Source organism: Populus alba, chromosome 8 (genome assembly GCF_005239225.2).
Source record: "Populus alba chromosome 8, ASM523922v2, whole genome shotgun sequence".
NCBI lineage: Eukaryota > Viridiplantae > Streptophyta > Magnoliopsida > Malpighiales > Salicaceae > Populus > Populus alba.
The window spans coordinates 6,611,239-6,622,170 of record NC_133291.1 but is presented as its reverse complement, the minus strand read 5'-3'; the positions used below and the strand labels follow the sequence as shown (position 1 = coordinate 6,622,170).

General features: G+C 35.5%; 2 protein-coding genes across 2 annotated transcripts; one reads left to right on the top strand and one right to left on the bottom strand.

Moving 5' to 3' along the window:
• The first annotated feature begins 233 nt into the window (after positions 1-233).
• On the top strand, positions 234-4,853 carry LOC118062430 (gibberellin 2-beta-dioxygenase 2). Its single transcript, XM_035076174.2, has 3 exons — positions 234-775; positions 3,144-3,507; positions 4,190-4,853. The coding sequence occupies exons 1-3, from the start codon at positions 396-398 to the stop codon at positions 4,448-4,450; spliced, it is 1,005 nt and encodes a 334-aa protein (XP_034932065.1). The 5' UTR covers positions 234-395; the 3' UTR covers positions 4,451-4,853.
• Positions 4,854-5,141: 288 nt separating this feature from the next.
• LOC118062429 (alkaline/neutral invertase A, mitochondrial) lies at positions 5,142-9,107 on the bottom strand. The gene is made up of 7 exons (XM_035076173.2): positions 9,092-9,107; positions 8,072-8,969; positions 7,313-7,478; positions 6,903-7,114; positions 5,999-6,492; positions 5,843-5,891; positions 5,142-5,718 (listed from the first exon to the last, which is right to left on the bottom strand). Exons 2-7 carry the CDS (start codon positions 8,894-8,896, stop codon positions 5,392-5,394), a joined length of 2,073 nt encoding a protein of 690 aa, XP_034932064.1. The 5' UTR covers positions 8,897-8,969; positions 9,092-9,107; the 3' UTR covers positions 5,142-5,391.
• Between the last annotated feature and the right edge of the window lie 1,825 nt (positions 9,108-10,932).

Here is a 10,932-nt window from a genome sequence, read left to right as displayed (position 1 = left end):
AACATATAAAAATAAATTCCAGACGAGCAATCCATGAGAAACAAGTCAACTATTCTTACATTAAACAAGATTTTTCTAGTTGTACTACAACCACCCAAAAAAGCATTAGATTATTGAGTGCCCAAGAGATATAAGGAAAGAAATTAATATTTGAAAAAATGAAGAAAAAATGATTTTTATCAATAATCTGCACCCCCTTTCTACGAGACTCACTCTCCTATATAACTATAGCAAGCCTAAGCAATACTCTTCACCCCTCTCACCTTCTTCTTCCTGGTCTTTCCATCTCTCAAATATACCGTCATCTCCTCTGCTCTTCTACATCTTCCAAGTGCTGTACTCTTCCTCTTGATTTCCTTTCTCCTGTATCCCCAGAGATATATAATTATAGAGATATGGTAGTGGCATCTCCAACTAAAACTCACAGTGAAGAACACCTGACCATTGAGCTTCCTACAGTAGACCTCTCAGGAGATAGATCAATGGTTTCCAATCTCATTGTCAAAGCCTGTGAGGAATATGGTTTCTTCAAGGTGAAAAACCATGGTGTTCCTCATGACATCATTGCCAAAATGGAGAAAGAAAGTTTCAACTTCTTTGCCAAACCATTCGATGAAAAGCAAAAGGTTGAGCTGGCCAAACCCTTAGGTTATGGCTGCAAAAATATTGGCTTCAAGGGTGATATAGGAGAGGTGGAATATCTACTTCTTAATACCAACCCTCTCTACATAGCTGAAAGGTCCAAGACCATCTCCAATGACCCTGCAAAATTCAGGCAAGTGCTTACACCCTTTATATTGCTCTGAACTTTTCATTATTGTACACGGGGATTTAACACTACTTCATTTAGTTATCCATATTTCATTTTGCAAATGCTTTTTATTATTTTATTAAAAAGATATCTAGCAATGTTAATAACTCTTGTGCATATATTTGTTCGAGAGCCACCGACTTCTTGAAAGTGCAAGAGATTATGTGTTTTGGGTTTTCAGTGCTGCCTTGAGAACCTGAGATAAAACATGATTAGCAAAGCTACCTGTAAGAAATTGGTGAACAAAGATAACAAACACAAAATGCTGCAAAATCTACAAACCGAGAAGACTAAAACTACTTCTGGTTTTTTAAAAATTAAAATTAGGGTGTTTCCGAATTTTGAAAATGATGCCACCATGCAAGTTGCTAGTTCAATCTCCCAAATACTTCTACACACACGCGCGCATGTAAACATAGTGCTGGATGGGAAATTTCTTGAAATTGAGCAGTGTTTTCTAAACCCGAGTATTCAAATGCCCTGTCCTTTCCTAAAAAAGAAAAAAAAAATCTAATTTGCTGCGGGAATCTTTCTTAATGAATTTCAGGGTGAAACAAGCTTGCCTTCTTTAATATTTAATGGGACCAGAAGACTCGGTGCATGCTATAATAGGAATTTCATTTATTATGGTCGTAATGTTTGGTATGAAAGGAACATGAAAATAAAGAACTGGGCTTCCTTGTATCGAACACTAGCTATGAAATTATATTATATTATATTATATATACTCAAGGTAAACACACTTTTACGGTACGTAGAAGTAGAACAATTAAAATTTTCTTTAATTTTTTCGTTGTAACGGGTAATGGTAATACAGTGATGATAAATCTATAATTTTTTATTTTTTATATATATTATAAAAAACAAGTTTTTTTTTAATATATTTTTTATACTTGATATTTATATATCAAGCCTATTCATCACTATTTTTTCTTATATATTTATTTTTTTCTTTACATTTTTTTTAGAACAAAATTATTTCTACCGTTCTTTTTTATTTCTATCTTTATTTTTTATAATTTGTTTTATTTTAGTTTTTTTTTTAAATCTTATACACAGACTAAGTAAATAGGTTTCAATGTAGTAATTGTAATAGTATCTTTTTTATCTATTGCATTAAAAAGTAAAAAAAAAAACTTGTTAATAGCATCTATATATTAATTTATTTGGATTAGAAAAAACAATTATTCAGCAGTAAGGCAATTGAATAAACACAGTAGCATTTGTTATTATTAGATCCATTTTAAAACACCAAATCACAAGGGAATATGGGATTGTATATCTCCTCCTGGAAGGTGAGATGACATGCTACAACTTCTTTCACTTGAGTTGAAAAATAGCCTCCTTTGTCTCTGTCAACATCCCCCATTAATGCTTGAAAGACTATTTTTAAAACAAGAGAAGTTTCATGTGCTCTAACATTGTGGTTGATTTACTGGTTAATGTCTTCTTAAAGTTGCATGGTCGGTAATCTCAGAAGAGGAGGAGAGGGAGTGGTGCTGGTTGGTTTAACAATCAATAGTTTCCTTTTATAAATAAAAAAGAAAGAAAGAAACAAAAAGAAAACAGTCATCAAGAGTCTCCTAGGGTTTGAATTTGAGTTAGTTAAAAAAAAATTATACCGTGTCAGATTTGTCATCTCAAATTAAGAAATTGTTACACAAACATGGCTAATGTGGGGGCTAATGTACGGATCAATCCAATCACATTACAATCTCATTGACATGATTATCTCTTGTGAAAATTATCCATGATTCTTACTTGATACATGAATGTCGTCCAGCGATTTATGATGGAATTAGTGAAATCCAAACAATGCTTACGATTTTATTAATCAAATAAAAAAGAAGAGAAATTTTATGTTGACAAAGCTGTCCGGTCTCAATCCTCTGAATAATTTTCATCATCCATCTAATCTTAAACGTCAGGGCTCACATGTAAAATTTACTTGGTGGCATCAAACATGGTAAAGTTTTTTCTCGACGACAATCACTATTAATCCAGAAAATTCGAAAAGAAAAACGAAGATAAGGTACTTTTAGCATGAAAAGATTGGAGAATCAAATGGACAAGTCAGACAGATACATGTAGGATGGTCTTATCAAATCAGAAGAAATAATAATAAAAAAATAATAAAGAAAGAAACTCGAATTCCAAAATAATGCCACGAAGGAATTTAATAAAGAGAAACTGGAAAAGGCAAAGGAGAAGCAGAGCAGCAGGTCCATCGTACTTGTCTAATGTGCGACTGTATGGTTTCTTTTCTTTTCAAGCCTTGTTAAACTGATAAATTTACTGACGATAAGGTGTGACTTTTCTCTCTTGGACACAGCTCTGCTGTGAGCGCTTACATAGAAGCAGTTAGGGAGCTGGCATGTGAGTTATTAGATCTGATGGCGGAGGGGCTCCGGATCCCGGATAGATCAGTGTTTAGTAGGCTAATCAGAGATGGTGACAGTGACTCCCTCGTCAGGTTAAACCACTACCCCCCTATGCCTCTGCTCTGCAAGGATAAGGACTCGTCAACTTGTAACCAAAACAAGGTAGGGTTTGGAGAGCATTCCGACCCTCAGATCTTGACCATCTTGAGATCCAACGATGTGGGTGGCCTTCAGATTTCCTTACATGATGGTGCGTGGGTCCCAGTAACACCTGATCCCGCTACCTTCTGTGTTAATGTGGGTGACTTGTTACAGGTTGGTCCACTATTTTTCTCTTATCTTGTAATCATAATCAAGTGTGAAAAAAAGTTGATTGGGATTTGATGGAAGCCACTGTTCCTATAGCTGAGCTAGCTAGCTAGCTAGCTGTAGCTATCTAGGCAGGCTTTGGATTGGGTTCTTGATGCTAATGGGACCCAAATCTACAACATTAGTTTCCATCCAGTGAACATTATGTGAATGAGTAATTGAATGACCAACTAGATTCAGAACAATGGGAACTGAAAAGCACCTGACCCTTAGTTGGTTGCTTACGGTGTTCCTAGAAGCTGACTTTAAGTTATCGAGGAAATATCTCGGCGATCTGACTGAATCATTTCCAAGATATTTTTGTGGAATATCGGTTTTCTTGGGTCTCTTTATTGGTGAAAAGATGACAAAGATATGTCCTAAAGTAATGTCTTTACAAAACCAGGTTTTTTCCCGAAAGTTCTGTTTCTGAAACTTGTATTTTCTAGAACTGAATGATTGTTATCGTCAAAATCAAAGCTTTGAAAACAACGTTGTACCTACCGGACCTTGTACTTGGTCGCGTCGGTTCAAGTACGCTTCCTGGTTTTCATTTACTTTTTTACATGACCCTCTGCTCAGTTCAATGTGCCATCTTGTTCAACCATGGAAAGTCTCTCTAATTCTATTGCCTTGTTAAATTTTGTAGGTAATGACAAATGGGAGATTTGTAAGTGTGAGGCACAAAGCCCTAACCAACTCTTACAAGTCTAGAATGTCAATGGCCTATTTTGCTGGCCCTCCACTCAATGCGAGGATCGCCGTTCCACCAGAAATGATTACCCCTACCAAGCCGGCATTATACAAGCCCTTTACCTGGGCTGAATTCAAGAAAGCTGCTTTTGCTCTGCGACTTGGAGATAGGCGCCTTGGTCTCTTCAGGATGGAAGGAGATGAGCAAGTTGCTTGATTAGTTTTTGTTTTTTTTTATAGTCGGGTATTATGGAGTAAATATGTAAGTTTAGTGTCGCTTTCCTTGCGCCTGCCCTAGAAAGAATTTGGCTGTTGGATAAGGATATCCTTTTCATTGCTACTGCTTATAACAGGATATCCAGAGACGGCGTTGTAGTACGGGGGATGAGTAAATGGTGGCGGTAGTATCACCTTAGTCTAGTCATCAGTGTAAAAAACTTTCTTCTGAATCCTGTTTGGTGGCCAATACGTGGTGGTTAGCTCTACCATGGATGGATTCTTTCCACATGACGAGCAGACCGACAGGGAAAGCCCTACCAGGATAAGATGTTAAATGAAGGTGAAATAAATTTGAATGTGGAAAATCAATCTTTTGTAGAGCACACAAACTAGAATCAAGGAGGAAGTGGAATTACCAGCTATTTTACTCAATTTGGAAATGCGATTGCAACGAAAAAACATCAGACTTGATATCTTGAAGATATTAAAATTATGAGAAAATATCTAAAAAGCATCAATTCAATGACTTTTCAATTGGAAAACATTTTTAAGCATAATGAAAAACATACTTCGTGTATTATATTTGTCTACCACACCCAAGTCAACGAAAATGCTAGGCTGATTTGTGACACCAAGAAAGGATTGATCATATCTATGGAAGAGAAGTTTACACGTGTCATGCCAAGGTCGAAAGGAAATTCAAGCACGAAACCATACATTATTTCAAGTAGGTTAGAGGCTCTCAAAAAACAGAGCCATCTAATTCAAATGAGTCGTGTGCTTCAACAAGAGGTACAACAATCAGCACTTCAGAGTAGTTTGTCTGTCATCACATCACATTGAAGTCACCCTTTAAAATATTGAGTTAGGACTGCAAATGATCTTTTCTGTTATCGTTTTTACCACCGCTATATAGCTATCGGGTCAGGAAATACCTAATCAGACATGAATTTGAGATCTTGCAGCGAAGCGTGAGCACTTCTTCCGGCCAGTTTTGCTTAGTGCACAAACACATATCTCCAGGAGCTCATAATCCTCTTCCAAGAACAACAAGGATGCTTTATCTGGATTCTCTAAAAGCATCTTTGATGTTAGGAAACCAGAGATTGTCCATGTCTGAAAAAGCCTGGACTGTTTGCCTATAAACCTTCCACTGCGAGTGTCATAGTATTCAGGCCATTGATCCATTGATAATCTCGTCTCTGCCAAAGCAACTGCCTTACGTGCTAATTCTGGTTTCCCCATCTTTATACAAGCTAATGTGAACTGGTATAACAAGCAAAAATTGTATCATGGAACACATTTTCACGACTTGATATCAGCAATGTAAGCCAACGCCAGAATGTAACATGCAAGTATATCACAATTTTGAGTCTTTGACAAATATTACCTGCCACAGCAGTGTTGGCCAAGATCCACCATTGTGATATGACCATGGGCTGCCACAAATTAGAGAGACTTAGTGGCTGAATAATTACATTAAACAGAACCGCTATGCAACTAAGCCAATCTACATAAAGCACACAGGAAATGATAGGAGCCGCACGTGTTCTTTGGATCACTGCCAGTAATTATACGCCATTCTTCATATTCCAAAGCAGGGTAACAAATCTTAAGAGGCATATGGCCCATGAGATCATCCCACCTGGCCTCGATCAAATTTAGGATACCCTCATTTTGTTTTGAGGTTCCCAGAGAAGTGACGATGGCCCAAAGGTTCCCAAGAGTAAAAAACCTAAAATCCATGTGAGCCGGCTGTAGATTGCCAATGAGGTAACCACCTTCCTCAGGAATCCAATCCACTAGCCATGAAGGAATTTGATCGGGGTATATGTTGAACTTGTTGACTGCATCTGTAGAGTATTCTTCAGTGTTGTAACGGTAGATCTCATTTATCTTCCTCATGTCCACCCAATAATACTCTCTGATATGGAAAGAGAGTGCACTGAGTCGATTATTTATTGCAGCCACCAGATTCTTGGTTCCATCATTGACTATGAGCATCTCACGAGCACATCGTAAAGCAGAATAGAACAAAGCCTGGAAAGGTATACTAGTTAAGTAAATGGCAAACCAAGGACAAACATAAGCATGCTGGTGAAAAGTCTAAAGCTTCAGAAACTTGAGCACACCTTTTTTCCAAAAACTTAAATGCTTAGGAGAATTTTCTCAGAAGTATAATGACAAAACTGCAAGAAAAAATTCACTGCTGGAACAAACAACAGCTCCATCTAATGTACTTCTGCAGCTTAAGCACGTCAAATGACTGGTATATATTTTTCTAAATTTATAATAGTTGCATGCGTTCTAGCATAACAGGTCCTTGGTCAGTGTGGTCAGATATCAACCTTACACAACATCATAACATCTCCATAATAAACAAAAATAATTTTCCGCGTGCAACATAAGCAAAACAAAATTGAAGGCCACACTGAAAATATTTAACTTACTTGGATTTCAAGAGGGTGTCCATGGATACCCATCCGTCTATCAATCATGCAGGAACCATCAGTGACTAACAGCGTAGGAAACATATCAAACCCATCTGATAAGCACAAATTTAGTCCAAGTCTGATTCCTGTCTGGACATCAACCCTCTCTTGCAATGCATAGTCGCCTGTTATCTTCCCATAAGCTCTCAACAAAATTATCCACCACAGCCCTGTGTGCCATGAAAATATGTTTCAGATTAGAATAATTACACAAATGTAACTGGACGAAGGAAATAACTGGATATATAGAAAAGACATGAAGAAACTGAGCACTAAGGATAAGATTTTGGACCAATACTCAATTCATTGAATACAGAAAGACTTTTTATTATATACAGTACAGAGAACAAAACTAAGAATTATCTTACCAGAATCAACAGGCGCAACACGCCCAATGGCTGATTCACCAAAATCAGGATCCAAAACCTCCTCAAAACCTCCATCACTACCATCAAGAGGCACTGTTTTAACTTTAAAACTTGCTGGCATTAACCCTTGCCCAGGACTGTAACAGTCCACTGTTTTCTCCCAGCTCTGACATACACGAGAGAAAAGTTTTAGTTTAAATAGATCTTTGAAGAATTGCTACTTGTCATTCTCTCTTTTTATCCCCCATAAAAAGCAATCATTGTGTTTTTTCTTTTGATAAACATAAAAAAGTTAATATGTAATGGGCTAATTTAGGTGAAAATTGCAATTATTGATGCATCATTTCAAAAGTTCAACTTCCCCAAGTTAAAGCTCTAAGCTATTATCACTCTTTTTTTTTTGGAGATGAAATGCATCCATGGAGTTGACAATATTATCATCACAGCCTGTTGCCCATAAATTTGGTTTCTGCAGAGGGTGGCTGTTCTTTAAGGCAGTAGTCATAAACATGGAAAGCACTATGAAAAGTGAGTATAAATGTGTAAGCAACATGAAAAGTGTGAATCAATGCGACCACTGCAAAAGTGTTATGCGGTAAAAGAACATCAAATTTATGCCAAAGCAACAGAACTTTGTTTCAAATGCAAACACAATTGCCACTTTATTAAGAAGCAGAACGTAACTCAAATGTGAGCACAAACAAAAATCCACACTACATATGCAAAAAAATAAGTAATGGAATGTTTGGCTTAATATACCTGCAACTGCAAAGTGTGAAGAAGAAAATTCTTCACAATCTCCATTTCTCCATTAAGCAAAAAAGCAAGTGCGGATGGAACAAAATCACGAATGAAGACTTGGTCATAATTCAATGGTTGCCTGTCAGCAGGATCATTAGCCGCAACAGTCCCTACTGGATTCCCACAGTAATTCACAATGGTGCTTCGAAGCAACTGCCACGCTTCCTTCTCGATCTTAGACACCTCTCTCTCAACAACCTTAGGAGTTGTGCTCTCATTCAAACCCTCAAAGAAGTTTGTATTTACTTTGGATCCATTAATCTCCACCCTATTACTAGATGTTTCCTCTTTTCCTTCTTTAGCTGCATCACTTTCTGTTTCAATCTTTTCTATCACTGAAGGGTTCAACCCTCCTTGAATGTAAATACTCTCAAATCCTTTCTTATTAACATGACCCTCTACCGAAGTCGAATGATTCCTAATGTCCGAAGCTACTTTGGGAATTACTAAAACACCCCTTGAACTACTACCCTTATCGACAAGAAAACCTGAACTAAAACCCCTAGCATGGCCCCAATTCCAATCGCAGACATTAAAACCTCTGCGATCCAGATTAACTTTACATTTATGACCCGTATCTTGTGACCAACTACGGTTATTACAGCAGTGGAATTCATGATTATATACCGATTTCGGGTGTGATTTCGACAAATTGGTATGAATGACTGAATTATTATTAGATCTTGAGAGAGAAACCCCAAAATGTGAAAAACTTCTGTAACTAATTATGATTCTGCAACAGGGTTTCATTGTTGAGATACCAATACAACTACTACTGTTCATCTTTTATTTTTATCTTTTTTTATTATTATTTATATCTATATATAAATGTAGAGTGTAATTAAACTTCTGCTAGCTTGGAAAAAATGAAAAACAGAATATTTATTAAATATAGATAATGACTAAAAAAAACACAAAAATGAAAATTAAGATATAATTAAGAAAACAGAACTAAAATTTGAAAAGTTTGACACTTACAGTTAGAGGAGTCGTTGAAGAAAAGCTGTGCGTGTGAGAGAGAGTGAGAGACCGCGTTTAGAATGATAGATTTTTTGGAGGGGGAACCCCAGCTGGGTTTATATAGAGGAGTTGAAGGAAATTCCCCCTTCCTGAGTGCGGGGCCTACGTGGTTTGTTATTACAATAATATCCCTGCTCGTGCTTCTGGATCTTTTAGATGATGTTACACGAATAGCCTTCGCATTTTTCCAAAATGTCATGAGTTGTAGTCATCTCGTGGTGACATGTAGCCCCACCATTGGATGGATTTAATTTTTATATGTAAAAGCTATCTTTGAAATATGTTTTGGCTATAGAATGGAGGGGGGAATGGGATGGATAGAAATTATTTTTTTTTCTGTGCTCGTATGAGTTAAAAACGAGAGGTAAGAAATTGGAGCCAGTTTATTTACTTTAATATTTAAACGATACAAAATTGAAGGAAAATATTTTTGGAAGATAAAATCATTAATTTTACGTTCTTGGTTTACAGCTAGCATGTTATTAACCAAGAAAAAAAATCCTAGCATTTTCCTCTTCCCTCCATTTACCTCCTCTTCACATGCTTTAGAAATTTGTATTCTCTCCTCGCCATTTTCCCTCTCCCAAACAGAGTGTAAAATTAGAAGATACAAGGGCAACTTAGGTGGTGCAAGAAGTATACAATTCAAATATTTTGGTTTTGGATAAAGGGTAAGATGGTCTTACGGGTAACGTGTTTTGCTTTTGACGAGGGACCACAAAGGTCGGTTCCGGACGCAATAAGGAAAATGTGCAGAAAACAAGAAACGTCAGGATTTGTCTTTTTATTCACACACACACACACATGAAAATAATGCAAGAGGAAAATAAAAGAAACAAAAAAGATATATTGATTCTGGCTAAAATTTTCCGGAGAAAAGAACATCGCGATATTTTTAAAAGTCAGATTATTTTTTTTAAAAAAAAAAAAATTTGAACTTTCTCATTTATAAGCGTTTTATCAATCTTTTGTGCTCAGAATTTGGCATGTCAATTTTGTTTTTTAACGTATAAAATCTGTTGTGTTTAAAATTAAATCTAATTTTATGAAGTTATTTTCTTGAAATTATGTTTTGATATCTCAACAAAAAAAGAGAAGAGAAGTTTAGAGTTTTATTAGCATATTATAAATAATTTTAAAAAAATAGGTTTAATCTAAATATTAAAAAAACTATAAATAGGCTAAACTAAAAAGAAATAAAAATATTATTTTACTCTTAATAAATAAAATAAAATAACTCTATATTTCTTAACAAATAGCATGTTTTTTTCAAAAAACATTTTGATTTCAAATATTTTTTATATACTAGTATTAAACATAAATTTAAAAAAATAAAAAATATATTATTTTAATATATTTTTAAATAAAACTACTTTAAAAAATAATTATTATTACAATCTTAAACACAACCTAAAGTATTCAACAATCCGACTAAGCTAAAAAATTACTTGAATATCTGATTTAACATTGTTTGGTATGGGGTTAAAAAAACAACTACCTAAAGTACCTGATTCAGTTTAGACATTGTTTGGTAAGTGGTTAAAAAAAGAGAGTGAAATAACTTTTGAGAATATAAAAGTTTGATTTTTAAATTTGTTTTCTCCCCTAGTATTTATCTGCACATTAATTGATTTTCTTGTTATTTGATATGTGAATAGCTTCGGTTATTAAACCAAATCCAAACATAACATAGAAATGTTGCTAACCCGTTTGAATCAAGGTGGAAGGGAGTTGACATTGGAATTGAGATTAGTTGCTGCTCTTCCTTGCTGGGTCTCGTTCTTTCAGGGAAAGGTCTA

What these genes read in the sequence shown, in the direction of transcription:
- LOC118062430 (XM_035076174.2), top strand. Translation starts at nt 396, where the DNA reads ATGGTAGTGGCATCTCCAACTAAAACTCACAGTGAAGAACACCTGACC. An exon ending in AATGACCCTGCAAAATTCAG is followed by an intron (nt 776 to 3,143) that starts GCAAGTGCTTAC and finishes TCTTGGACACAG; the next exon opens with CTCTGCTGTGAGCGCTTACA. An exon ending in ATGTGGGTGACTTGTTACAG is followed by an intron (nt 3,508 to 4,189) that starts GTTGGTCCACTA and finishes TAAATTTTGTAG; the next exon opens with GTAATGACAAATGGGAGATT.
- LOC118062429 (XM_035076173.2), bottom strand. Translation starts at nt 8,896, where the DNA reads ATGAACAGTAGTAGTTGTATTGGTATCTCAACAATGAAACCCTGTTGC. An exon ending in TGTTGCGCCTGTTGATTCTG is followed by an intron (nt 7,115 to 7,312) that starts GTAAGATAATTC and finishes CATGGCACACAG; the next exon opens with GGCTGTGGTGGATAATTTTG. An exon ending in GGCAGTGATCCAAAGAACAC is followed by an intron (nt 5,892 to 5,998) that starts GTGCGGCTCCTA and finishes AATTTGTGGCAG; the next exon opens with CCCATGGTCATATCACAATG.